Below are 26,933 nucleotides of genomic sequence, written 5' to 3'. Positions count from 1 at the left end.
TTTATTAAAAGAAGACTACTTTTTAAAAAACCTTTAAAGTTTTTGATAGGGGTAATAAAACAGGGGGGGGGGCAACTCTCGTTTTTCTGAGACAGCAGCATTTCGTTGACCCTAACCCACCAACCCCCCTTTCACATGCAGGCTGTTGATCGGTCTCACACGGAAATGATTCTAGCTAGAACACACTACTATGGTCACGTTGAGATGTTCTGTTTCACATGTGCCGTTCGCACGAGCAGCACGCTTCCCACGCGAGGCATAAGCAGGTGGCTGGCTGCTCATTTCTCCTTTCTTCGGCAGGGGCTGAAGATGTACTCACAGACTCGAGACTAGGGAACGGCACGGAGACGGCGAAACCACCAGGAGAAGGCCGAGGGCTCTTAGCGGCGCCCAGTCGATCTCGTGCGTATTGGTCTAGCTCCCCCGTTGAATATTATCTGCTATACATTGCACAGACTCAGGTGCGACGCAAGATACGAATGGTCTTTCCGCCCAACGCCGCGCCGAGGCGGTGGGATGGAATCGACAGGGACTTTTAACCCAAAACACGAGACCGAGATGATGGCTCTACAACCCGCGGGCTACCTCGCTGCAAGTTCAGACAAATTGTGTGCCCAAGCAGCACAACCATGACGCGAACAAGAATTGAAAAAGGAACAAGGCACTAGAGACCTTTTCGGCTACACAAGTAGGGATCCGGGAACTATTGAATTGCTGGTTCCGTGAGGCAGTGCCAGTGTCTTGCCCGAGACACCGCTCAACCTGGAGGGCCACGGCCTGCCCCACGACGGCAGTCTTGATGAAGAGGAAAGACAAGAGACAAGGCCCCGCATGGGCTGCGGCAATAGTGACACGGGATCCAAGGATCGGGTTCTCAGTCACGGCTTGCGGCCTCGGCCCCAGATTTCTCTGCGTGCTCATGCAAGTCGGAAACAGCTGGCGATGCTTTGGCTGGAGCGATAAGGGCATGGTCAACGCATGGCAGCAAGACAATGTTCCCGTCTACTTGCCTGCCCTCTCTTTCCCTTTTCGGCTGCGGCAACTCGTCCCTCCAAGGTTCGTGTCATGACCGGGACACGGAGGACTGCAGAGAGCTGCCAATGCAGTTAGACAAGCCGTTCAGCATGAGTGCGGTGCCTCCTCTTGCTGCCAGTGCTGCTGAGCACACCAGCCTGGCGAGGTGGGTGGGTTTGAGGCCTGCATCGTGAGGTCGAATTAAGGTTGCCTTCGCACCGGGCAGGGGTCTTGATGTGAGCTGTTAGCTGGCGTCGCGCCTCTGCTGCCAGCGCATTAACACTTGCCATGAATACCATGGCCCATGGGTTGTGGTTTCCCCCACTGCCACCGCCCGCGCCTCCACACCCCACCTGAACATGTCATCCAAGGCTCCAAGGCTCCAAGGCTGGCCTGACGCGATGGCTGACCCGCTCTGGCTGATCCACTTCCCCTCCTCCTCCCGACTCCGCCCTCATTGCTGAGCCATCTTGATCCTGACTGCCGCTGATAAGACCCAGCAGCGGCTGAAGAGAAGACCTGGGGACAGCTCCAAGCAGCATCGTCGAGCTGTTTCGGCGGCCTACCTAGTGCAACCCTCTGCAGCCTCCGCTGGCAGTGCTTGTGCAGAACAGAGCATGTCGTGCCTCGCGTCGACCTTCCCACCGCCAGCCACGCCGCTCCCAGCGCCCAGCGCCCGTACGGGCAATCGGGCAATCGGGCCTATGTGCGGGGCCCGGAACCGTCGCCAGGAGCCCTCGCCAGGAATCATCGCCAGCCATGCCCTGATCGCGCGGCGGGCCTGCTCGAGCGACCTGCACTGCATCGTGCATATGCAACACGCAGGTCAACACGAGCCAGATGAGCACCATGCACTCGCCTCAACCTTCGACATCGCGCCTCTTCGACGTCAGCTTACCGCCTGCTGCGGACTCACCTGGTCCACAGCCCATCTTTCCTCTCGAGTCCCAACCGACCAGGCCGGCCGCTCGCGCGTCTTATCGCTGCTTACACATCTCTCAAGCTGACACCGGCGTCATTAGCAATCAGCAACCAGCAGTCCGCAGTCCACAATGCTTTCGAGGCCTTCAGTCCCCCTAACCCGGGGCACGAGCCAAAGGTTGCGGCTGGTGGCCACGAGGCGCCTTGGTTTGGTCCATCCCGGACGGTATTTCAGCTTCATAAGATTGCCGCCCTAGTCTGCTTCAGCCTTGGGCACCTCAGTATCCACCCAGCCCACAGCTACACAAGCCGCGGCACCAGAACAGGCTACCGCCCTCGCCCCAGGCCAGCGGGACCTCGCCCGCGGTAGGATCGACAGTTGGGCCCGGCCCCGATAGCCTCACAGCACATCACCCCCCCCCACCAACTGTCGTCCAGGCTGCCCTTTAAACCACGAGGCAGATAACCCACCTACCTGCAGCGAGACTTAGCCTGCTGACGCCGGCGTTGTGATTGCCAGGGGGGGGGGGCTGGGTGGTGGCTTCTGGTCTCTCACGACAAGGCCAGCATGGCATCAGAATCCCCCAGCTCAGTCTCATTCGAGAAGTGGCCTCCTGCTTCATCGTGGTCTAACAACCAGGCCCGACCTGTCCGCTATTGATGAGAGCATCTGGAATTTCCCCAGAATGGGCTCTGTCATTCCTTGGCCAACGTCTTGCCCGTGCTGGAAGGAGACCTCGGCAAGGCAGTATCTTGCACCACCGCCACCGCTTAACATCTCCTAGTACAGCCATTCGCACGATATCTGGGGTCGCGCAGCTCATCCGGCAGGCCGCGATTCCCATGAGTCGGTAACATGCAAGCTTATGCACACGCTCATGTTCCTTCACAATGGGCCTTCCATGCAGCAGCTTCATTGCATGGCCTGCGCTGCAGGCTCTTCATTGCAGAAGTGGAGCATGCCAACCCACAGTCTTACTCTTCGTGGCAAGTGACCTCTGCCGGGTGCTGACAGCTTACCTGAACGAGCAAGCCTGTCCAGTGTCTTGTTCTCGTTTCTGGCAATTTGGGCAACAGAGAGGACGTCGCCGCTCAAGTTCCATGGGCCTTGTTCTGGGCATGCCATGGTACACGTTGGAGCGAGCGCACACCAGCAAGTTTCTAGTATGGGTGCAGTCTGACAACAACGACCCAATGGCTGATACATAATCTCGGAAAGCATCCGGGCACTGTCGTATTGGCGGAGCGGCAGACGCACTAGCTCCAGCGGTGTCTTCTATGACCGACACACCACCGCATTCTGAGGATTGCTTGGGACCAACTGGGTGCTCATCCAATCGCCCCGATATAGAGACAGACGCACGCAACAGCGATCATCGTTAGGGGGCGCCCTACTCTACTTGGGCATGTCAACACCGCCCACCGCTCATTTCCTTCCCAGCCCTGTGAGCGTCTCGCCGCCCATATCATCTCTGTCCGGTGCAGTGCAGCCCAGAGAGCACCGCGAGCCAACAAAACCGGCCCTCTGGACTCTCCCAGCGCATTCTGTGGACCAACAAGAGGGCATTTTTACACTCCAGTGAAAACCCCCTCCGCCCCAAGACAAACCTGCTTCGCACCCCACCCCACGTCAGGAACATCCCAATATGGCTGCTGCTCACGCACAGATGGCCCGAGTCTCACACGAAAACAAGAAGAAAGCCGTTGCAATGCGGAGGTGACCATTGTTTGTTGGACCAAAAAGCAATGTGAGTCAAAAAAGACCGGGTTAGAGGCCTACCGAATCAAAGTAGGGCTCCACCCAGCCTGCCAGCACGACCACTCTGTGGCTTTTGCCTTTTAGACAACTCTGCCAGAGGCAGATCATGCCCTCCTTCGGTAAAAAGAAGTCTTGCTGTGACAGCCACCATGGGCAGATCTCAATATAATTGGGTTAGCAAAGACGGTAGTCACCCGTCGACCTGGTACTGTTAGGCTGTCCAGACCCCCGCCGATTCCATAAAGCGGAGCAGATGTCTGGCACTATTTTTGCTTGCGACTGGCTCAGGAATCCGAAGGAAGCCCTCCTTTTAAAAGTTGAATCGAACGAGAACTACCAGTAGCCCGGGGGTAACACGGGTGGGACAGAGTTACCTCTTAGCTTCGCGCCAGTTTCGAGGCCGCTGATATGAATGACGGGCAGTGCGGAACGTTGGGAGGTATCTGGGGCCCGGCCAGAGCTAGTCCTTGTAGTCCGAGGTACTTGCAGGCTGCATCATGTTGTCACACCCCTGAGCATGTCAAGTGGCCCCTGCTACTCCTCCCTTCCCTGTCACGTATTCTCGACTTGGGACCGCGACCTCTTCTGCCCGAGGCTCCTTGCCCGTATCCCTCGCATGGCGCAATACCTGATCACCTCTCCCACGGCAGTGAGCATGTCTGTTACTCACGTTGGTCTTCTCGGCACAAATGTTGCTGACCGGATTGGCTGTCTAGTGGCAGACCCAAGGTCCCCCACTTGGCACCGAATTTGACCCTCTTGCCGTGGAGTAGGCGATTCGAAGACCGCCTCGCCTGAGGTGAGCGGTTGGTCTTTTGTGCAGGAAATGCTGCAGGGACCGAATTCCGCAACACATGCCCAGCCCCCCCTAGGCGTTGGACATTTCGACGTATGGCTAGCGGCAGAGTCCCGTTTCTCACGTTCGATCTCACATCCTCCTAGAGTGCCACCTGCGTAGGGGCTGTTTACAGAGTGTGGCCGAGCGTCAACGTCCGCTGCCTTGGCCCCAGTCCCGACCAGCAAGTGGCCTAGCCTACCTGGGGTATATCCACAACCTGAATTGCAATCATAAGACGGCGTCTGCTCTAAGTCGGGATCTGTGATTCTCTCGGGCCATATGTTCAAGCTTTCTCTCGCCTTCGAAATACCACTCCCCAATTAACTTTGCTACATGTCCTTCCTGCCCAGCTGATGCCATATACCTCTGAGACCCACTCGCTGTCCAAGCTCCTATACCTCCTTCGCTCGTATCACAATCCCACTCACCCATTGTCCTAGTAAGATACCCTCGCATATACTTATCCAAGCCCACTCTCGCGTCTTGGTCGACCCAGGCTACCTGGCACATTCTGCACCATATCCCCACCAAGGCCCTTCTCGACCCCATACCGTACCACTCCAGCTCTACCTCAACCTTGAACCGGTCTCGTCGCCGCCAACGCTCGCAACGAACCTGGTCTTTTCATGAGCGGCGGCCCATAGCAGCCATGGCTACCGCTACGAAACAACGTCAGCCCCGCCTTCGAGCATCCTGTGACGGCTGCTTCCTCGCCAAAGTCAAGTGCTCCAAGGCAAGACCGATATGTTCCAGATGCCTCACCTGCGGCATAGAATGTCGTTACTCGCCCTCGAGCAGAGCGGGGAAGCCGAAGGCCTCGGAAAGCTCAAAGGAACAAGCAGCACGTCAAGACTCCAATGGCAACAACACAGTACCCAACAACAATCCAAGCCATAACAACGGCAACAACAACATGATGTATGGGGTCCATGGTGGCATTCCGGGCATGTACGAAGGAGGCTGGATCACACCGCCCACGAGCATCGATGGGTCCATGAGTCGCACTCAGTCAATATCTTCTGGTCTAGCCTTCATGGGGGTAGATGGCAGCCCGCCGACACCCGCGGATCCCAGTCTGGCCACCGAGATGTACGGCCCGGGTATACCATGGACTCCCCCGAGTGAGATGCCCACTCAGTTCACCGATGCCTCTATCGACCATACGATTTCCAATGACCAAATACATCGTCGTTCTCAGTCTTACGACATGAACTCTGGCGCCATGGGATGGATGGACACCAAGGGGCCCGAGTTGTTCAGTTTCAACCAGGTCTCCACACCAGCGCCAAACTGCTTCCCCAGCCCGACAGTGACGCCCATCCATCGGCAGACCACATCACGGTCGAAATCGACACCATCCAATTCGGCTGGCGGCTCTTGCACATGTTTTACGGTGTGTCTACAGTCACTGCAGGCTCTACACAACGCGTCTTCCCCCGCAGCCCCTCCATTTGACTTGGTGCTTTCCCTCAACCGAAAAGCTGTTGAGGGATGTGCAGCTATGCTTGGTATGACCGCTCTTCCCTCAAATCTCCTACAATTCACCATCAAGACACACGGAAGCTAACGTCCACTCAGCCTGCACGCGGTGCATGAGAAGATCTGGTACCCATACAGCTGCCATGCTACTAGCAACGGTGATAGGCACAATCACCTCTTTCTACAAGAACGCATCGCAGTCTTATTTTGATCACGAAGGACCATCGAGTGCCCAGATGGTGCCACAGATGTCGACTGCGCCAATGGCAACAAGCAGCGGGTTGACAGGGCTGGGGGTGAGCCTCGGCGCATATACTGTCAACAGCGAGGACAGCCGGTGGTTGGAACTTGAGATACTCGCACGTGAACTTCGCAAACTGGAGGAGGTGTATGCAAACTTTCGGGAGGTATGTTCGGAGTTGTCAGAGGACCCCGAAGTGAGCAAGGCGATGCTCGGGTACCTGGGCCAGAACTTGGGATCTACCATGCAGGTGGTCACGCATCGGAAGGGCGACATTGGATTCTCGTGACGATCCGATCCTAAGCTGTCCCCCACCCACTTCGGGGGTTTGGGGTGCGCAACAGTACATCTCACACAAAGCCGTTATTCCTTCTAGACAAGGAACTCCGACGCCCGGTATGAAACAAAAGATTGCGGTATTTTTCCTGGCCGTTAACAGAATCCCACAACAAACGGGAAACTGGGATCATTCGACACTGTACCCTATTTTGCGACCCCGGCAATTTGAATACCGGGACTTATGGTGGAACGATTTTCGCGCCACCATTCAATAAATTGTCTCTATCACAAGGTTACCACCGAGAATATTTTGATTATCTGGTCCGTGCAGTCAAGCCCGACCCGCGGTCAGAGGTCGGATGAAGGTGCTCCAAAGGGCGTGCGTGGTGTTTTCTTTCAGCACGGTATCATTTCACGGCACGATTTGTGAGACAGGCAGACGGAGCAGAGGGCCTGGGGCTGGCCTTGGGGCCCAGACGAGATTCACAAGCAGACTAACGATAAGCTCCCAGTTTTGGGAATGAGCGAGGGGCGCTGGGCTGAGATAGAGACTTTGCCACCACGGCTGTGAGCGGGAAAGACGGAACGGCGTAATGGGTTCAACGGGTTGTCTTTCCTTGCGGTTGATGAGCAAGGGGTGGGGAACGGCATGATAAGTCTATAATTGGAATGATGCGTTCTTATCGCCTGCCAGTGCCACTCCTCGTTTGCGTCCTGGTTCCTGAGCTAATCTGCCTTACTGCTGAGTGCATAGATACAAACAAGTCTTTTTCCCTTGTGGGTGTGGGTGTGTCTGTGTCTGTGGGTGGTCGTACGGTATGACTGTGCTTGAGACTTCTCTCCCGTCTGGGCTCGTCTGGAGGCCCAGACCCCCCGGTGCCTTCTCGTCGCACCCGAGAGCAACGTTCAGGAAGGGGGTGGAGAAGCGTACTGTCTGTGTGTAGGAGACTAGGCTCGCCCGTCGACCTTTGTGGGCGCACAGCATGAGTACCATGTGCTCAATGTACACTGGATGGGTGTCACAGTAGTCGAGAACATAGTTTCACCCGGCCCCAGGCTATCATCACTGGGCAAGTTCATGTCTCGTTCTCGCTGAAATTGACAGCAGCCAGCCGTGAGTAGCTAGTGACCTTCTTCCCCTTCACGCCCAGCCCCGGGCATTGGGAGGGGGGGGAAGGCGGCACGGGAGAGTAGGAATGGGACAGACAGGGAACAGGGGACCAGCACATCCTGTCCAGGCTGCCCAGCTGAAACTGCCGCTCCCAAGCAGCTGGGCGAGTCTCTAAGGAGGAGCCGTGTCAGCACGGGTATAAGGCACCCCCAGCCGTGCGCACCTACAGCCAGCCGTTTTCCTCCCATTCTGTGCTTGCCGAGAAACGGACCGAGTGCCAGGCTAGAGATCTGGTGCAGACGGCGGGCCCTTTGAGATTACATCATTAGGTGGAGATGTCCGATGGCAGAGCAGACCCAACTGGTGGTGGTGAGAACTAGGGCTGAGCTAGCAAGAGGATTTAAGGAATAAGCTTTCGGGAGCCGTCACGAGTGGTCCAGCCAATGGGTAGTTTTTGTGCGAGCCTGTGTGTGAGAGAGACACTGTTGTCTTGTCTTATTTACGTTGAAGTGCGGTAGTTTCACACGTAGAGGTGTGTTCCAACCGGGGATGAACACCCCATCAAGTTAAGTAGCTAGGACTACCCACATACATACATGCAACAACATATATATATACATACATACATGCATACATGTGTGTATGTTGTGTGTGTGTGTGTATGTATGTATATATGCATGTATGTATGTATGCATACATACATGCATATATACATACATACACACACACACACACACACAACATACACACATGCACACATACATATGTACGTACCTACGTACCTACATGGGTTGCAAGGATAGGTACTTGTGCCCGTCCCACCGGGACCAAGTCTGTGAGGAAACCTCTCACAGCATCTGCCGCTTCTTCCCCATACCCTCACCTGACTGGTCGGCGCACAAATGCTTGTGTTCTTTGAGGCTCCCGTGGCCCCGACCCCCACCTTGACCCTTGGTCCCATGAGGAGTTGACCCGCGATGGTAGTCACTCGAGGATGAGACGTGCTAGGAGGACAGTGATGCTTCAGATTCTAGACAGGCCGAGGTGATTAGTGCTCTCATTTGACAACGAGGGCTTACGGACAAAAGGCGAGGTGTTACGCTCGGGATCCCACAGCATCTTGGCACATGTGACAGCGGGTAGAGGAGTCGATCTCTCAACGACGCAAGGCCCTGGGGCTGCCGCACTGCTCAACCACGGCTATGGATGGAAGGGGGGTACCCGACACTCTGGTACGACTCCTGCCATGACAGACAGGATTTCAGTCCATCGTCATGCACGGCCACGCTCTTGGCTTTGACAACCAGTGTTCGACCGCCTCAGTTTCGCGTCTCGGCCTCGGCGCGCAGGTGATCGGCACAGATCTCCTCCAGACTTGGCATGCTACCTCTCTTTTCAGTCCCAGCATATGAGACGCTTGGGAACATCACTGATCCGAGCGTAAACTTTGTTGCCCTCCAGGCGCATTCCTGTGTGAAATGCAGATGGAGACTGGGCCAGACAATCCCTGGCATACACATGATCGTCCAGTGTATGTAAGAAGTCGTAGGCGAGCCGCAGTTGAGCCCCTGATCCCTGCCGGCTCTAGCAAAGACCCCGGCCCGTATATGCGCTGTAAGTGGGATGCATGGTGACCTGTCGTGTGCCGCAGTGCTGGAGTTGCTGGATTGCGAGGGTATCAGCCACACATGTCAGCGCTTGACTACATCGGCTTTGGCGGCGCGACTTCACCGGCCCAAGATAACACCGGAACAAGTCACCAGAAGACCGGACACAACGCCCCCAGGGCCCGGGGGATCAGGGGATGATGCCCGCAGCGCCACGAGCGACACGTTGCCAGCTCCTCTGACGGCATCTACTCCGTGCCCCAACGTGCGCGCGGGAGACTGATCAAGTCCCGCGGAGGTTTCCCAACGGCCCTTTTCTCTTGTGGAGTAGGCGGGACCCTAAAGGACGGGTTGGCATTCTCGCCGGGTCGCCCCCAGGGCGACTAGAGCGAGGGAACAAGCCATGCCGGCGACGGTTCGTCCTTAGTTAGGAACGGGCCATTAGACGCACAGGGTTTTGCATGTCCCAAGTCGTCGCACGGCCAGCACACTACAGCCCTGGGCATAGTGGGGCCGCGATTTTTTATTTTTCTGGGTCCCGGGTTCATGGTTCTGCTAATGGCCATGGCCCTAGCGACTCCAGCCAGATGCCTGCCCTGCCCCATGTCCACGGCCATGGGAGAGAGACTATTCCCACCAGCTCAAGTGTGGAGAACCGGCGCGGCTGGCTGTGACTAATCCCAACAATACCAAATCCCCTACCCCTCCCCTATAGACTAGGTGCAATGCTGACGGCATCGTTCTGGAGGTCGGACGACGGCCGGCCAAGACCGGCCAGAAAGTGGCGAGCGTCATGCAAGATTGCAAGGCCTCAGGAGGGCTGTGATGGCGGGGCCGGGCAGTTCGCAGTTCGCATCTCGATGCCTGTCCGAGCCGTGCCTCGCGGGCTTCGATGAATCGGAGAGAGCAGCCTCGGGATGATCTCCCGCCCTATCCTGGCCACACAAATCACTCCGGGGGGGGGGCTAGGTGGTGGACCAAGCCTTGGCCTGGGTCACTTGTATGCTCACACTGCTTTGGAGGATCCAGCCTGCTCAAGTACCCACAGGGCGGCGCGATAGGAGCTGAAGATTAGGCCTCGAGCTTCTGCGCGATGCACTGCGCTTAGGAAGATCATTGCCTTATTCTGGTGGTGCAATTGCTGCCTATGTGTGGGCAGTTGGCTGTCCGGATGTTTTGGAGGCTGCCACACATCTTGGTTAAGGTTGGGTGGGTTGAAGGCCGTCTGACGGCATTTGACGTGGGCAAAGTTCAGCCCTTACCCAGCGATACGTTGCAACCATCGACGGGCGCCACTGGTCAACTGTTACTTTGCGACTGGCTCCCCAAGCGTGAGTGTTTCTTTTTCTTGTTCTTCTTCTTCTCACGAGAGAGCTTCTCAGCTTCTTGAGGGCGTGTCTGAAGGCCTGCCATCCCATTCCACAAGGAAGTCACCGAGCCCTGATAGTTTGTATGCTGGCCGTAAGACTTGCAGGAGCTCTACTGCAGCCCAGAGAAGGACGACTGTTGTGTTGTGCAACGTGGGCCAATTCCTGTCCTGGCCCTTCTTCCCGAACATCCCCGCCCAGTCGGCACATCCACCGCTGATATCAGCACTTGTTAGCTTGACGAAAATCGAGAAGAGGAAAAAAAAGAACACTTGCTATGCTCGGAGTGCCGAGTCTAGTCGGTCCCGGCGTGGGTCCGGCTTCTACCGCCAAGGTCCGCCTCGCTTTAAGATATCCAGAACCCCCAAGGCGCTGGAATCAGCGGCCTTGGGATGGGATTCCTCAGCAGCGATTCAGCGATCCAGCCGTGTTCTCCACAGAAGGAATCAATCAGTGCTGAAGAGAGGTTAGCCGGGGAATCCATGCACACGTTGCCAAAGTGCACGTTGGTTATATGTGCGAGCGGAACCTTATTGTTGCTTCTCCTGACGGATCCGGATTTCTCTCGGGCGAGGGGTGTCCACCTTCGGGCAGCAGCAGCAGCTTCTGCAGCTTCTGCTGCTGCCACGCTGCCGCAGCCTGCTGCCTGCAGCTGCCCTTGAGCCCCATGAGACCAGATCTTGGCTCATCGGTGAGCTTAATGAAATGATCAACGTCACACGCGTCCGATCGGCACTCGGAACTAGAACGAATGCGACCATGCGCGAGGATCTGTATTTCCATGGCCATGCAGGACTCAGTGCATATCCTGAGATGGTGGCATATCTATTGCCATGGTCGCAGGCGCGAACACAGCCCCATCCTTTCCCCTTTCCTGGGCCACGGCGCCTGGCGTCGCCACGGCCAGAAGGTGCAGTCTCTCGGGACCAGGTAAAGTGCGTGCTTTCTTGGTGTTCAGCTTGAGCTCGTTCGCCCGCACGGTGACACAGAGAGGGCTCCTTTCCAAGCAGTCGCGGGCCCGTCCAACACTGGCTTCAATTCCCTGGTGGTGGCCATGGAACCAGGATCTAAGTGATGGCAGAGAATGCAGGAACCCTGGTGGGCCGTGGCAGAACTGCAGGAGGGAGGCAGCCGCCCTCCCGACGAGCTCTGCTGGTCCCCATTAGCTTGTGCTCGAGGCGGGCATCTAGCGAGGGCATCGCGAGGAGCAGGTGCGGGACCGCGGCATCGGGGACCTAGTGGCGCATTGCCCGCAGCAAGTACCCCGTAGAGGGCAGAGGGTAGAGGGTAGAGGGTAGAGGGTTCCAAGTACAAGTTGCTGGGGGGGGGTCGGCATTAAACCCCGATTTATGCAACCCCGGGCTGTAGGCAAGGCCATGAACAAACCGAGATCGCTGGGTCGTCTATCTTGAAACTCGACCTGCACACACCACGGTTGACACCCACAGAGAGTACTATGTAGTAAGCTGACCACCTCCAACAGACCAGACCGCAGACCGTCGGAACCCCAAGGCACACGATTTCGTGCTGACTGTGCCCACGAATCAATGCTGCTGCTAGGAATCCTCCCGCGACTCTTTCGCATGGCCTCGAGGGCATGTGAATGCGCGAGCTGACGTCGTCCCAGGGGTGCCCTGGCACGCAGCATAACTTGGCCTCTTCCCCATGCGGAAAGCAGACACTGTCACATCCAACCTGTCCTGCATGCCCAGGTCTGTCTTCGGACGACATCCCGTTCCAATGCACCACGGCCTGCGCGCCTCACTTCCATCCTCCGCCCAGTCCTTCTTCGCGCTGCACAAGGGCCATACAACAGAGCAGTACCTTGCGATACCTCGAGTAATGCTGTTTCCACGCCCCATCTCAATTACATGGAGAGGCCCTTGCCAGAGGTGTCATGAGGTCGAGGCCTGCGTGGCTTGTAGCCCGCTTGCAACTGCCGACACTACCACCCTCCTTCCGGGGGGAATGGGTGTGGACTTGATTTGTCTGATCGGCCAAGATGCGAGTAATCTACCCTGGGCCGTCATCTGAGTATTGACCGTCTCGCTCCCGCCCCTAGCAGAGGCTGACGCCCGGGCTTGCTTCAACAGGCCTGCATACGGCCAGCTTGTTTGACGTGGCAGCGTGATCTTGTGGGGCAGGAGGAAAAGCACTGCCTAATTCTCTCCCGCAGACCCTCTTCAACTCCAAATCATATCCAGGAGCAGGGATTATTCAAGTCCAGGGAGGAAGACGCGAGTAAAGCCTTATTCACGAACGCTCGCCTTCGCCACGCCACGCCTCCCGCACCTCCGATGAGTCGGAGTGGAGCCTCTGCATCGCAAGAGATCCGCAGAGAGTATAATATGGTCTCTAGATCCTGATTCTATATTTGGTATCTCCCTGCCCCAGCGCGCCGATTTTCGAGCCCCTCATCTGGCAGAACTCGTGCTGACTCAATGAGAGGCCGAACGGCCGTCTTGTAACAGCACACAGTACTCGGTACAGTGGTACATCTATTTTCATCTGTTGGCGTCGACTCATCATGAGTGTGTGGTCCTGCCAGTCATTAGACAGGTTCATCATGAGCCATGATGATCGCCTCGTACCCTGAGATAAACCTTGATTTCTTTTGAGGGTTGAGCACCGAATACTGAGGACTTAATGAGACGCCTAGGTCGGTAGTCACGCGTTTGCTATCTACGTAGTATCGATGTGCCACTGCCGCCTGGTCCGTCATGTACAACATTCTAGGATAGGCCCCTACCAGTGGACCAATTCACCATCAGCTTCCCCTTTCCCCATCCGACTTGAACTCTCGACAGACGTGAGCTGTCACATCAAGCCTACGTAAAGACTGCCAACTTGCTGTCTGTGCAGAGGAGATCCGATGAGGCCAGCGTGGAAGGGACTGACTGGCCTTCCCTTTCGGGCCCTGCAGGTTTTGTGTTGCTTTGAAGCATCGAGTCCGAAAGAGGCGGTGACTGTACCAGGGATATTGGCGATGGAACGGGCCGTTACAGGGCAGAACCGTAAATTGCTCCCCGTGTGCGACGTGTCGTGGCACATCGTACGGTCGGGAACACCAGGGTTGTTCACGTACTCGGTACGCGGATACGAGCAAGACTCGGTCACGGAATTGGGATGTCGTTCTCGTCAACAGCACTCTGTGCCTTGAATGTTATCATGGGTGAGGTGATATGATTTTTCATCGAAGTGCATGTGGCTTAATTAACTTTATATAAATGTGAAACCATACCCCACGCCTTGTGTGTGCATCAGAGCCCGGCCACCAGGTGATCAGGAGGCCCATCTGACCTTCAACAAACAACCTGTTTCTGTGAGAAGGGGTCTTGCAGCAAGTGACCCCATGCGTACCTAGTATACCATCCGCCCCCGCTTCGCGATTCACTCCCAAGATGCAGCCAGCAAACAGCAAATCCAAGACAAGCGCAGCGCTGTTCAAATGTTGGCAGTGCAGATCATGGCGTCCTGTGCTGCCTTACACGGCGTTTCCGCCGGTCAGCTTGATCACTTGACCTACGCCACAAAGTTAGCGGGAACTGTACCACCGCGTGGGCTTTTTGTACTTTTGAGGATAGATGGGGAGTGAGGCTTTGGCCTTGTTGAAGGGGGAAAAGTCCAAGGTCTGATGCGCGTGCACACGTACCATTGATCCACTCACCCTCGTCGCTGCAGAGGGTGAAGACGGCCTTGCCGATGTCCGCGGGGGTGCCGACGCGCTTGAGGGGGCACATGTTGGCGAGGCCCTGGTCGATGATGTCCATGGGCATCCCCTTGTAGCCGTTGGGGACGTAGTGCCAGGCGTTCTCGTCAAACATGTCGGTCTTGACACCACCAGGGGCGATGGCGTTGACGGTCATACCCTTCTCGCCGCAGTCGACGGCGAAGGCGCGGGTGAAGCCCTCGATGGCGGCCTTGGAGCCTGCGTAGAGGGCGTGGTTGGGGATGCCGCCGATGCTGGCGGCGATGGAGGAGGTCAGGATGAGGCGGCCGCCGTGCCTGCAGTGCTTGAGGGCGTGCTGGGCGACGAAGAACTGGCCGCGGCAGTTGAGCCCGAAGACCTTGTCGAACAGCTCGGGGGTCACGTCGACCTCGGGGCACCAGACCTCCATGCCCGAGTTGGAGATGACAAAGTCAATGTAGCCAAAGTGTTCGATGGCCTTCTCGAAGAGGGCGCTCACAGACTTGGGGTCGCTGATGTCGGCCTGCAGGGCGACGCCCTTGGACCCCAGCTTGGCAAGCTCGGCGACGACCTCCTCGGCCGACTTGGCCGAGCTCCCGTAGTTGACGACAACGTTGGCGCCGCGGCGGCCCAGCTCGATGGCGATGCCCTTGCCGATGCCACGGCCTGCGCCCGTGATGAGGGCGACCTTGCCGGCGAGAGGGCGGGCTGGGTCGTACTGGGCGGTGGATGTGCTGGCGCCCGAGGACGCAACGTCTACTGCTGAGGGAGCCATGTTTCTTGTGTCGTTTTGTTTTCGGTTGCCTTTGGTACAATGCAGAAGACTTTGACGAGGCGGGACTCTGGACTCTGGAATGCCTCCCGTGTCTTGGTCACCGATGGCCACGAGCGGCCATGGTATATAAGGCCAGATCCGGACAATCTCATCGTCTCCCCCCTTCAAAGTCCGGGCCCAGCTGAAGCTCCGTGTAGTTGGGGTAAAACGACGGGCAAGGGGCGGCCGGGGCCTGGGAGCGGACAGGGAACTCGGTCCCGCTGCTCGGATGCCGGTTTGACGTCGCGCTGCAACGGTCCTGATGTCCTGATTCGGTGCGCCGAGGCACGGCCCAGGCAGAAGGCACCATAGCTCCAGCTTGTCTTTGTCTCCCTGGGCCCGTGGCGGAATTACGGGCTCGCAGATACGCAGATACGCAGATACGCAAATACCGGCGCCGTCAAAGCAGAGACAACTGCCCGTGGGCAGCCTCAGCCGGAAATAGGAACGCGCCTGTGTCTGGTTTTGCAGCCCTTCTATTCGCTGGTGGCCCGGGACGCTCAGATAAGCACCAGTATGGACGGCTGTGTCAGAAGGCGTGTCGCTGCCTCCTGTGTCCTGGCGGCCAAGCCGCCCCCATCGGACCTCCGGACACTCTGCTGTCTGGGCCACTACGGCTCAGCTCGAATCCTCCCAGATATCTCGCGGATTTAGACAAGATGAACGTCTCTGTTTCTTATCATCGTTATCATCCTGTGCTTTCCTCTGCGTCTGAGGTCGGGTTCGCGATGTCCTGAGACTGTTGACTGCGGTAGACTAGAATAGTCATTGCCAATAGCACATGTTCACGCACCAGGGTTCGGACGGCCATCTCCGTCATGCTTTTGGGCTTCTCCAACTCCATTCAATCGTCTGGTAGCCTGCAGTGGCGCACGTCCCTTCTTATGGTCCATCTGTAGTTCTGGGCATTGTCTCCATACTTCGAGAGCGCAAGTGTGTGAATGCCCTCGTTTACTGCTGTTGCTGTCACAGGTGCAGACGGCTCAAGATGCCCCTACGCTTCTTATATATCGACACCAGGGCGAGCCTTGTCCACTGTCCTCCGATGAGTCAGTCCCCAGTCACGCCCACGGTCTTCTCATCCGAATAGCCCCGCAGACCTTGGAAGGTTTTGTCGAGACTCTCAAAGTTGCTGCATGTAATAAGCGGGAATGTTCCTGGCATGTCCTTGAGGTTCGTTCGACCGTCGAAATATGATTGGCTATTCTTCAAAACTCGCTGGGTTACCACAGCCTTACCCCGGTCGACGGTACTGGTCGTCCTAATTCCAGAAGGGGCCATTCAAGCGGCTCGCTCCGCTCATACTACGGCTTACGCATCACCTGGGCAGCCATGGCCACTGGTTCGACATGTTCGACGTATGCCCTCTATGAGTTGGTTATTCTACCTCTGTGATGCTTCTGATGTGACACATGTGCATGGGATCTGAGTAATTCACAGAAGTCTAATCTCTGACGAGAAGTGAAACAACATTTGCAATGACAATACTCCCCTCGAGGCTCGATGCCGACACGAAGCGATGGATTCTGAGCTTAGCACGCACCACGGGCATCTTAGCCACGGACACGTTGTCTCTCGAGCCGCCTCCTTTTTGTGTCCTGAATATCTGCATGGGATGGCCTTCCACCCCCGCGGTTCTGCCGCGCGAACTCGGGAGTACTGCTCGCGTGTCCCGAGAAGGTGTGCTGCCATGCAGGTACTCGAACGGAGTCTTTTTGCGGGTTGCCACACGTCCAAAGGATCTGGGGGCCGGAGATCCGGATGTTATCATGCAATGTCAACACCAGAAATCAAAAAGGGGGGGGGGTTACAAAAAAGAACAAAAAGAAAAAAGAAAACACCGCACTACCCGACAGCTTGGGATTCGGGCCAGAAATATCTACCGCGCGAGAGACGGCCACCCCTTTTCGGTGCCGAGCTGACCAATCGGTTGCTTTATCGTGGATGATACATAAGCTCTCACACAAAGGCTGCATCTTGCTCTGCAGGCCCAGAAAATCACACAAGCAAAAGAGCCCTGCATACAGGCGCCCGGGGGATCTCTTTGCAAGCCACCACACGCGTAAGCAGAGCAGAGGAACCGCTGCATGGTCGCCACATCCCAAGAACGCCCGTTGTGCGTGTGCGCGCGCGTGTGTGTGAGAGAAGGAAAAGGAGTGTGCGCAAGTGTCCGTGGAGCACCCGAGGTATGTGTCAGTTGAGCATCACACCGCCGGGTTGATCTGATGCACACCGACTACACGAACAACAGCGGGCGGGCCAGCCTCGGCGATGGAACAAGAAGAAGCAAACATTGACAAGCCCGGCGGTTTCTCTTGGTGATTCACCAAGGCTCGGTCAAAGGTGCGAAATGGCCACGCGCAGAAGAAGGTGTCCCGAAGCCCCATGGGCCCGATGGCGGCACGCTCCAGACTGTAGCGTGGTGCGTGCGCGCGTGCTTGCGTGACGATGTCTCCCGGCCCGCATCAGGTCTCGCTCGAATCAGTTGTGGAAATTGGATCACCTGTGGGTGTCGCACCTTTTCTTTTTTTTGCCCATTGTGGATAGGTTCGAGAAGCAAAGCCCGCAGCGCGGGCTGCATGGGCTGTCGTGCTGTCGTGACGCAAGCTTAGTCGATGTTGCCTTTTGAGATGTAACATGGTACGGGAGTAGTGTACGACAGGCTGGCCGGGACCACGTAGGCGGTGCATATATGCTACGCAACTGGACATCGACCGGACAAGTATGGATCGCTGAATCCAACTCGGACTCCAGTGGGATGGGTCTGCGACTTTGCAAAGTTAAAATGGATGTCGCGAGCTCGCGGCCTCGGCCATAGTCGCGGGTCGCGGGTCGCGGGTTGCGGAGAGAGGCATCCAAGATCGCGAGATGTGGATTGTTGTTCTCTGGTGAGAAGTCATCCCGACCTGCATGTACTCGGGTACGACAGGATGCAGCCAATGTCTTCAATCATTGCCGCCCCCCCCCCTCCCAGGCGGGCTCTAACCAGACCCCGCACCCTGCAGGCAACCATGACATCTGGGTTGCTGCATATGGCAAGTGGGGATCAAATTCCAGGGCGCCCATTGGCTGCGTCTAATGGGAGGGAATACCCCAGTCGTCTGCCTGGCCTGGGGGTGGGGAGTGGGCAAGTGGGGTAACAGGCATGGGAAGACGGGTGAGGAGAGAGCAGCTGCTCCACATTCTTATTTTGACCCGTGGCGGGCATAAACCCGACCCAGCAAGAGTGGGTGTCGGATTTTGCAAATCCCATCCTCCATCCTCCATCACCACCAACCACCCACCGCTGCTCCACTGCCCACATGCGCAGGCACCAGCTTACTCGCCCTGGGACCCGACCTTGTACGCCGCGGCTGTGCGCGCGTAATGCGTGTGCGCGTGCGCAGATCTCTATATGCATCGGGTGATGAAATGTCATTTAACCTCAAAATGAACGGAGCTGCGGCTTGGGGATCTCCCCCCTCCCTCCCCCCCCCCACATCTCTCTCTCGCCATCTAGCGGCCGCAAGCCTCAGCCTTTGCTAGGGCTGAGTTTCTACTGCTACTGCTGCGGGGCTGAAACCGAAATACGCCTGGAGATGGCCTTCAATATGACTTTCGGCCGTGGCTGACTGGGGCGCACGGGACAGCGGCAGGATTTCCTCACAAAATGACGAGGCTTGCTGGCGTCCTGATTCGCGGCGACCTAAAACGAAGCTTCAATGCGTCGGCCGTCAGGTGCTCGGGATGGCTCCAGTTGCTGGCCCGCCACTGCCTCGTAGGGCGCCAGCCCAAGCCCGTCCGTCGCGCTGTGGGGCCATCAGCGTTGCATGCCAGAACGAAGCTTGGTGTCCCATCTCGACCATCAAAGGATCTATGTTTAAATCCTACTCTACTGCCTGACGTCCGCAGGCCGGTTTGCCGACCCACGCCCCGGGGTATGCCAAAATATGCGTGTGCTTTGTGGTTCAAGCAGCAGATACACGGAATGCGTTGCAGATGTGCAATGGTATGAGTGAGACATAGCTTAGCTCATTGTAATATTGCCTATCGAATCAAAATATACCTGCGCATCATGAATCATCATACTCGACGGGCGTCAAGTAGAATCGAGTCCCATTCCCCGTAAACGCCGAATCAAGGGCTTCTTCTGCCCGAAGCCATCCAGCCCATCCCCCCCCCCCGGGGTTGTCTAGATATCCTTGTAACCACCTGTCCTGTGGACCCAGTGTGACCAAATTTCTAAGTTAGTGACAAAAGAAAAAGAAAAGAAAAAAAAAAGACAAATAATCAAACGACGCCAGTAATCCGTCATTGAGCAGCCACGGCGCCTATCATATCCGAACTCCAGCTGTCCGCCAGTGTGGCCAGCTTCCTTTTGATTCCGTCCCCGATTCGTGTACTTATTCCACCATCAATAGTCTGTATTCCGACTTCCAGAATGTTGGCGGGGCTGTCCAGGCTCACCGCCGCCCCATTGTCCCGCGAGAGTACAGCTGTACCATCGCCGCTCCAGAGATATGCAATCACCGCCGGGTCCTCAGGCGTTACTCGGTCGACAGCCACGACGGAACTGCTCGGGGCGCTTCCGCTCTCGGGGCTTGACCCGTCGTTCAGGGCTGTCTTGAAGCTTGGGTCGAGCCTCCCAATGGCGTCCGTCCACAGGATGAGTGTGGCCCTGTATGTCGCGGTGCTCCACCACGGCGGTAGCTTATCCGCAGGTATCGATCGCAGTAGTCGTAGGACTTGGCCACAGTGGAAGATGGCCTCCTCGCGCTGGTAGATGCACCTCTTGTGCCTCAGGCTCAGTTCCCAGTAGGTTGGACCACCGGCCTCAAAGCCCTCCCTGCGGGCCAACCTCTCGATCTCGGGGAAGTTTGTCACCGCATTCAGGGAGATGAGGTGGTACAGCACAATATTGCATTGTGTTTTCGTGCAGTTCGGGTTGGCCTTGTGCTGGGCTATGGCAAGCTCATACCACTTTTGGAGCAGGGCCTGGACTTCTTCCAGGCGTTGGAATGTCGAGGCTCTTGTCACAGTACGAGCCGTTGACCGCCTTGCGCCGAGGATATCCGAGAAGCACGACAGCATCTGCCGCAGGTGGCAGAGTAAGGACTGGATAGGGTGAAGAAGCAGACGGAGTTGTTGTGGGGTCAAGCTGGACTGCCGACGGGAAAGATTGTCATGCAGGAAGTCTTGGAAGAGGTCAAAGAGCGACGGGGTGAGAGAAGGGGTGGTAAGTAGTTGAGGGTTCACGTTGTTGGTGCATCCATAGAGGGACTGAATCCCAGCCAGCCATTGCTCAGAATTTGGCGAGAGCCACAAGATTTCAGATCCCGGCAGAGGACAGTGAAGCTCCGAAATGGACAGTATGGGCGCAGTATCGTGGAAGAGACTCAGCTCTTGGTCCACCATGACCCAGTTGTAGACAAGCCTGGCAAAAGGGGGTCAGCCTCCAGATGAGTTTAGGCCTGATCAGGAGACGGAATGCCTACCTATTCTGTGTCTCACGGTGCATCCATGCCCTCCACTGAAGCTCGGTGCTCGTCGAGTCATTGAATGCTGGTATCATCGAGGGTTGTGGCTCTAGCATGCCGGCGTGTTTCAACATCTGCTTTCCCGTCAGCGCCCATGGATCACTCACTCATAATGACAAGTTATGGCGAGGGCTGCTTACCGTCAGATACATGCCCCGCTGACCCATGGCAATATCCATCTGCCACTTGTCTCCACTCCACGCGCCCAGGAGGGTGAACAGGAGCGCGCAGCGCAGCGCGATCGGGTCTGCTGATAGCTCAACATCCTTCTCGATGATGTCGAATAGTGAGATCCGGCAAGTCTCTGTGAGGCCGGCTGATAGGTACCTTGCCTCTGGCATCGGCACGGACGCTGCACCGCGCGCTATCATAAGCAGGACTAGTAACGTTGCGGCCTGGGTGTTCTGAACCATCTCGTTCGGGTCCAGACTCATGGCAAAAATCATCGGGTAATACCCGTACAGGCTGCGTACGTAGCTCTTGAGGAAGTACTCAAGAACGCTGGACGGCGGCAGCATGATGAAGTTGCACATGCCTCCCGGGCTGGCATAACCTGATTTTGAGTAACCATTGGCCCCTAACCTGTGGACATCGAGTGCCTTGTGCAGGAAGGACTGTGTGATGGCTGTCATCTTGTCGCGTGTCCGGGAGGTGATTGGGACAACTTGTGGCATGTGAGGTGCTTCGTTTCCAAACTGACCCAGGTATTTCTCCAGCGAGTCCCAGGTCCCTTCTTGCTGGCATTTCTGCTCGAGCGCCTCTAGATGGACGATGGCCGTCCGTGGGCAGTTGCCGGAGAAGGTGGGCGGGTTGCACCTGGCCATTGGCCATGAATTCTCCGAAGCAATGACGACTTCGAATTCGGGGATGTTTGCGTCCTTTGGGGTCCGCATGGCCATATCGATGCACTTGTTGGGGTCGAAGCTCGCGGTTGACATGATGCTCGTGCCCCTGGTGTGGACTGAAGCGCGGGAGGAAGTAGCTGTCATGGGCTCAGAATTGGAACACGAGTCGCTGACATCTGCAAAAGCGGGCATACCGTGGCCCATGTCTGGCCGCATAGCCATGGCGTTTGAATAGATATCCAGCTCCATGGGGTATTCAGGCCAGACGAGCAGGTCTGAGTAGTTGTGGTCCTGTGTCACAAAGTCCGTCCCGAGGTGCATGAACTCGTTCATGACATCCAGCTTGTGGTGAGGCGAAAATGCGCCGGGGCTGAAGTGGTTGTCCTCATGGGGCGACTTTTGCTGCTGCGGGCTGGAGAGTATCTTCAAGTCTGCGCATGCGACGTCGTCTGCAGGGGAGCCTCTGCCTGGCGAGCTCGACCTGGTCAGATTCTGGTCCATGTCCATCATCGAGGATGAGACGGCCGGCATTGCTGGTGTCTGAGCCCCAGGCACGCACTGGCTGCTCATGGCAGCACTGGCTTGTGCCGCTCTCACGGCAGCCTTGGAGGAGCGGCGGGCGAAGCGAGCGGCACACGGCAGGTTCTTCTCGGCGCAGCGACTGCATGGGACCCTCTTGTCACATCCGGTCTTCGCGCTCGCGCAGTTCTGGCAAGCTATAGGCGTCCTGCCGGCAACGGTGGGAACTCCGCCGGGAAGAGGCTCCATCGGATCTCTGGCCTCATGGTACGTAGAGTGATGTCTTTGTAGGAGATCCCTATCACCCTGGCCATCAGCGCGACTGCGCAAGCAAGAAAACAGCTGGGGTGGGGGGCTCTCACCTGCGGGCGAAGGAAAGCTGACAAGCACTACACCTATGAGGCTTCACGTTGGTATCTATGGGGCTCGGGGTCAGTTATGAGCAACAACGGAGGCCTGCAGGGAGGGGGAAAGCTCACGGCTTGGGATGTGCCGCTCCAGATGCTCCTTGCGGGTGAAGCTCTTCCCGCAGTACGCACAGAAGACCATGGTGCCACGACTTGATCAACAAGTGAGACAATGGCGGACGGAAATAGCAAAGACGCGTAATTGCTTCGACGGAGGAGACGGAGGCGGCTGGGGACAGTGGTAGATGTTGTGATCGGCGTGGTGTAAGTGCTGTTGAAGCTTGTGACCAGCAGAGAGCATGTGTGGTGGGTGTATGGCACCGAGACGATGGGGAGGAGACGGGAGATGATGGAAGAACAGGTCGAGCCCGAGAGGAGGAAAAGGAAATTGTTTAATGTACGATTGCGTCCGAGTTGGGAAGCGGAGAGCAACAGCTACCTGGGCAGCCGGTCGTTGCGAGTGCTGATGGACAGCAAGGGCAAGAATCGTTCCTTGAGTGGCCTTGTGGGGGAGGGAGGATGGGATGGAACTCGGCCCATGTCATATTGGGAAAAATCGAGGAGATACACAATACATAGACGGTACTGTTTCTGGGGCGGTGCCTCTGAGGAGGGAGCTAAGCAGATTGGGAGAACCATCCTGGTCTTGGGTAGTGATGGGCATTTCTGGGGCCGCGCAGAAGACAAGCTGACATGCTCAGGGGTGACAACTTCAGCCGCGAGCGAGGACATGGGTAGGGCGGATGCGAGCCGCAGCGGTGGGTCTGGCCTCAAAGCCAAAGAGAGCCGAGCCGGTAAGACGGGCCAAGGTGCAATTAGCAAGTGAGTGAGTGCACTTGGGGACGGGAGGCAGGAGGCTAGAGAATCCCCATGGTTTCGGGTGCGGTCTAACGATGGCACAGGGAATCGTCGATATCGACCACCCCCCCCCCCCCCGGCTCTTTTTTTTTCTCTTTCTTTTCTTCTTCTTCTTTCTCTTTGGTTTGTTATTTGCTATCTTCTGGCGGGCATGTGGTGGTCCATAGCCTGCACGGCTGTGCCTGTGACTGTGACTGTGCCTGTGCCTGTGCCTGTGACTGTGCCTGTGCCTGTGCCTGTGCCTGTGACTGTGCCTGTGCCTGTGACTGTGCCCCCGTGTTGGGCGGTACGAGTAAGGATACGAGGGGTGTGGTCATGGTGAGGGAGTAGGCACTGGATGGCTACTCGCACAGACACCCGCGATGACGATAAGCGGGTGGTGTCGAGGTGGGCCTTGGCCACGCAGCGACCGGTTGGGCTAGGTCCCGAAGGTTTTTGGAAGGGCGCAAGGCTGGGGGGCGAGATCAGATGGCTCAAGACCTTCCAAGAACTGAGGTCTGCGCCTACAGGTCGAAACCCGTGCAGATTAGCTGACACGAGTTTCAGTGAGGAACAAGGCCCAGTCACCAGATGACACAGAACAAATTTACCCTGTCAAAATGTGGGATGAAAGCATGGCAAGGGACGAATGCCACCCCCAGCGCCCGTGCATGCCCATGTCTCGCTGGCGAAAATGTCCAACCACCCGCGCGCTGGGTCGGCGGCGCCAATCACGGGCGAGAACCAAGTGCTCGGAACAGCAACGCGTCGTTATGTGCCAGCCTGGGGGGGAGGGTCGCAGGCGGGGAGCTCTCGGAGCCGTCGGCTGACGCACGGCATGAAGTCGATGCGGGCTGTTGAGCGGGCAAGGCCTATCTATGGCGACCAGATATCGCGAGGCCAGGAGTGAGTGGGTGAGTGGGTGGGCGTGGGTGGGCTGGGCTGGGCTGGGCAGGTTGAGCAGGACGACGACAACAACTGGATTACCTAGTCACCACCGAGTACAGTAGGTTCCTGCAAGGCTCGGCGCTCATGCAAGGAAACCGTAATTGATCGTCAGGCCGCAGGACCAGGCCGCGCTGGCAGACCGACTAACGCCACGCCCCCTCTGGCCTTCAGAAAGCTTCTCAAGCTTCTGCAGCGGGTCCAAGTGCACACCCCCTCCCTCAGCGGCTACGCTCAGATTTTTGCCCCTTTGGGTGTAGGCGTGGGCACTAGACGGCGCCACCTGGGTCCCCTGAGTCCCGACTACCCTGGGCTGCCTGGGTCCCCTGGGGCCCCGGGTCCCTGACAGTGGGCGTGCAGGGATGCGTCCCCAGAACCGTCCCAAGTCGCTGGGCTGTGCGCCTTGCAACCTTTCTTTCGTCCAGAGCCGTCCAGAAAGGGCAGTTGATCAAATATTGGAAACCGTCTCATGGGAGGGTGTACGCCCAAACTCTGTCTCGAGACGCGCCTGCAGGGCAGACTCGAGAGCCAAAATAGACGACCCTCGCACCCATCTCGACAACTGTGAAGTCGTCTCGACAGGGGCCACGGCCCCGGCTGGCCGGCCGGGTCACCGCTCGGACAGGCACGCCGGCACTGGTCGCGGGCGCGGCACAAAGGGCCACACTGACGAGCGGGCGATCTGATGAGCTAGGTTCTGAGGTGGGCGTGCGCGAGCATGTGAGATGTGAGATGCGAGATGCGAGAGATGATGACCGCAGGCACCAGCTGCGAGCTGCGAGCTGCGAGCTGGGTCGCATCGATGTCGACATCGATGTCCATGTGTCGATGCCGATGTCGATGTCGATGGAGGGAAGACCTTTTGCCGATGTTACGGGAGGAAAGTACGACGAAAGGACAGCAAAGTTTCACAATAAGCTTCCGTCGCGATAAGCTTGCCGCGATTTTCTCCAGGATCACACCCCCGGGATAGGCTCGGGTGGCACCAGCACCCACCAGGTTGGGCCTGGATATGCTCGCTTCGGTTTCAAGAAACAGCCTTCCCAGACCAGCCTCGCCTCACCCTCGCTCCATCCGATTTCAGACTCGAGAGGGCATTATGTCCAGTCTGCCAGCCGTCGCTTCCGCCATCCCGCGGACACGCTCTCTGCTGCCCGCCTGAACACACGCCTGCACAGCCAGTTCGGTCCGTGTCGCATGGGAAGGCCTTGTGGGAAGAAGGAGGGTGTTTGCTTGACGGCCGGCCCGGTCGCGAACATGGAACTGACACGCCTCAACTCGTACCCGGGTCTGCGTGAACAAAGACGCCCGCTCCAGAATGTCGTCTTCCAGGCAAGACAGCACACACACCATGACAGCATGGCAGCCTGGCATTTCATGCCTTGAAGACATCACCATCGCCATCACCACCACCATCACCACCACCATCCACAGCAGCGCAGCGGCTGAGTCTGGTGGATTGCGCCGTCGCCTCGCGGCCGATTCAGCCTCGGGTGTGACGTCGTAGGGGCCGTGCTAGCACAGTAAGCTGAGTCTAGTACGGCAGTTTGGCCTCCCCTGCCAACATGCCTCCCAGTGGACTGGGCGGCCATGGGCGACTTCATGTGGCTCAGGTGGCTGCATCCGCGCTGTGCCACGTCTGCAGGATTTAGAGTTTGCAATGAGTCCTACCCCAGGAGGCTTGTCAGAGGGGCCTTGACAGCCATTGCAGCCTATCACATCCCTCCCGGGCTGCCACCCTACTGCAAGTCATCTGCCCCGAGGTGACCAAGACCGACAAGGCCCGACACCTGGACAGAGCAGCCCATCAGCCCATCAGCTGCCAGAGCAGGATACAAGCATTGAATGCGTTGCCAAAAAAAGATTGCTCCCAACCGCTGCTCGACATATGAGAAGACAGATTCACGTCTCTCGCTGACGTGGGTTCCTCCAAGGACAAATCAGACGGTACATGGCTACACGGTACGCGGGGTGAGGTTGACCCCGGTGTGTTTCAGAGTGCTGTGGTGCCCTCACAGGCTGAGCAAGGTTGGCAACCAGAATGCAACCTGCGGAGACATTATCCTTATCAGACCTCATCAGACGCGGGTGAGGCGCCACACGGAAGACATGCGAGCCAGAACCATGGTCCATGGGCACATAACCGCCAGAGTTTATATATAGGACGTCGATCGCTGTGGACTAGCTTCTATCTCGCCTGGATGAGGAATAGGCTCGGGGCGTTCGGTCGGCAGCGACTCTTGGTCCCGACGAGAAGGCCCTACCGGTATACGAGAGTCGCCCGCCCGTCCCGGGACGCCGGTGCGTGATGTAGGGGTGCCACGGCGTGGGCGAGCGCAAAGGCGCTCCCACCATATAGACATCAAGGGAAACGTGCAGCCCAGCCCGTGCCGTGCAGCCAAGGCCGTGCCGTGCCTGGTGGTCCTTGCCGCCCCCCAATAGCCCAGATCGTGTCATTGCGATCTTCACGAGTCCCCTGCCGCCCTGCCGCCCTGCTGCCCCGGCACTTGGTTGAACGGCCTGTCCTCTGCCTGCGCAGCACGAGCCCTGTTGGCCAGCTGGCCGGGCGCCGTCTGAATTGGATCTCACCCTCTGTGCTCGGGCATCTGCTCGGGACCGGTGGCAGGGCCAAGGGCAGAGGCAACGGGTGTGGCCAAAGCTTGGCTCCTCGACGGACCGACCGAACCAGCCACGCACATGGATCACATCTGCCGGCGCGATACATAGCGCCAACTCTAGGATCTGA

General features: G+C 57.4%; 3 protein-coding genes across 3 annotated transcripts; 1 reads left to right on the top strand and 2 right to left on the bottom strand.

The window, feature by feature from the left end:
- Positions 1–357: 357 nt before the first annotated feature.
- Positions 358–7,173, top strand: KVR01_001411 (uncharacterized protein). The gene is made up of 2 exons (XM_044794201.1): positions 358–6,040; positions 6,111–7,173. The coding sequence occupies exons 1-2, from the start codon at positions 5,182–5,184 to the stop codon at positions 6,539–6,541; spliced, it is 1,290 nt and encodes a 429-aa protein (XP_044649366.1). The 5' UTR covers positions 358–5,181; the 3' UTR covers positions 6,542–7,173.
- A 6,729-nt stretch (positions 7,174–13,902) lies between these two features.
- Positions 13,903–15,382, bottom strand: KVR01_001432 (uncharacterized protein). Its single transcript, XM_044791928.1, has 2 exons — positions 14,269–15,382; positions 13,903–14,138 (listed from the first exon to the last, which is right to left on the bottom strand). The coding sequence occupies exons 1-2, from the start codon at positions 15,077–15,079 to the stop codon at positions 14,101–14,103; spliced, it is 849 nt and encodes a 282-aa protein (XP_044649387.1). The 5' UTR covers positions 15,080–15,382; the 3' UTR covers positions 13,903–14,100.
- Positions 15,383–19,166: 3,784 nt separating this feature from the next.
- KVR01_001655 (uncharacterized protein) lies at positions 19,167–23,312 on the bottom strand. Its single transcript, XM_044781323.1, has 5 exons — positions 22,478–23,312; positions 22,361–22,415; positions 20,775–22,296; positions 20,593–20,708; positions 19,167–20,531 (listed from the first exon to the last, which is right to left on the bottom strand). The coding sequence occupies exons 1-5, from the start codon at positions 22,545–22,547 to the stop codon at positions 19,409–19,411; spliced, it is 2,886 nt and encodes a 961-aa protein (XP_044649610.1). The 5' UTR covers positions 22,548–23,312; the 3' UTR covers positions 19,167–19,408.
- Positions 23,313–26,933: the final 3,621 nt, after the last annotated feature.

The sequence above is a fragment of the Diaporthe batatas genome (assembly GCF_019321695.1).
Source record: "Diaporthe batatas strain CRI 302-4 chromosome Unknown Contig00002, whole genome shotgun sequence".
Classification (NCBI taxonomy): domain Eukaryota; kingdom Fungi; phylum Ascomycota; class Sordariomycetes; order Diaporthales; family Diaporthaceae; genus Diaporthe; species Diaporthe batatas.
Note: the sequence above shows the minus strand (reverse complement) of the source record. Positions and strands in the feature narration are given on the sequence as shown.

Bases quoted from the DNA above. Each gene is read 5' to 3' on its own strand.
- KVR01_001432 (XM_044791928.1), bottom strand. From the start codon at position 15,079: ATGGCTCCCTCAGCAGTAGACGTTGCGTCCTCGGGCGCCAGCACATCC. The intron at 14,139-14,268 runs GTACGTGTGCAC...TTTGTGGCGTAG, and splicing joins CGAGGGTGAGTGGATCAATG to GTCAAGTGATCAAGCTGACC.
- KVR01_001411 (XM_044794201.1), top strand. From the start codon at position 5,182: ATGGCTACCGCTACGAAACAACGTCAGCCCCGCCTTCGAGCATCCTGT. The intron at 6,041-6,110 runs GTATGACCGCTC...ACGTCCACTCAG, and splicing joins GGGATGTGCAGCTATGCTTG to CCTGCACGCGGTGCATGAGA.
- KVR01_001655 (XM_044781323.1), bottom strand. From the start codon at position 22,547: ATGGTCTTCTGTGCGTACTGCGGGAAGAGCTTCACCCGCAAGGAGCAT. The intron at 22,416-22,477 runs GTGAGCTTTCCC...CGAGCCCCATAG, and splicing joins GGAGCGGCACATCCCAAGCC to ATACCAACGTGAAGCCTCAT. The intron at 22,297-22,360 runs GTGAGAGCCCCC...CCAGGGTGATAG, and splicing joins CAGCTTTCCTTCGCCCGCAG to GGATCTCCTACAAAGACATC.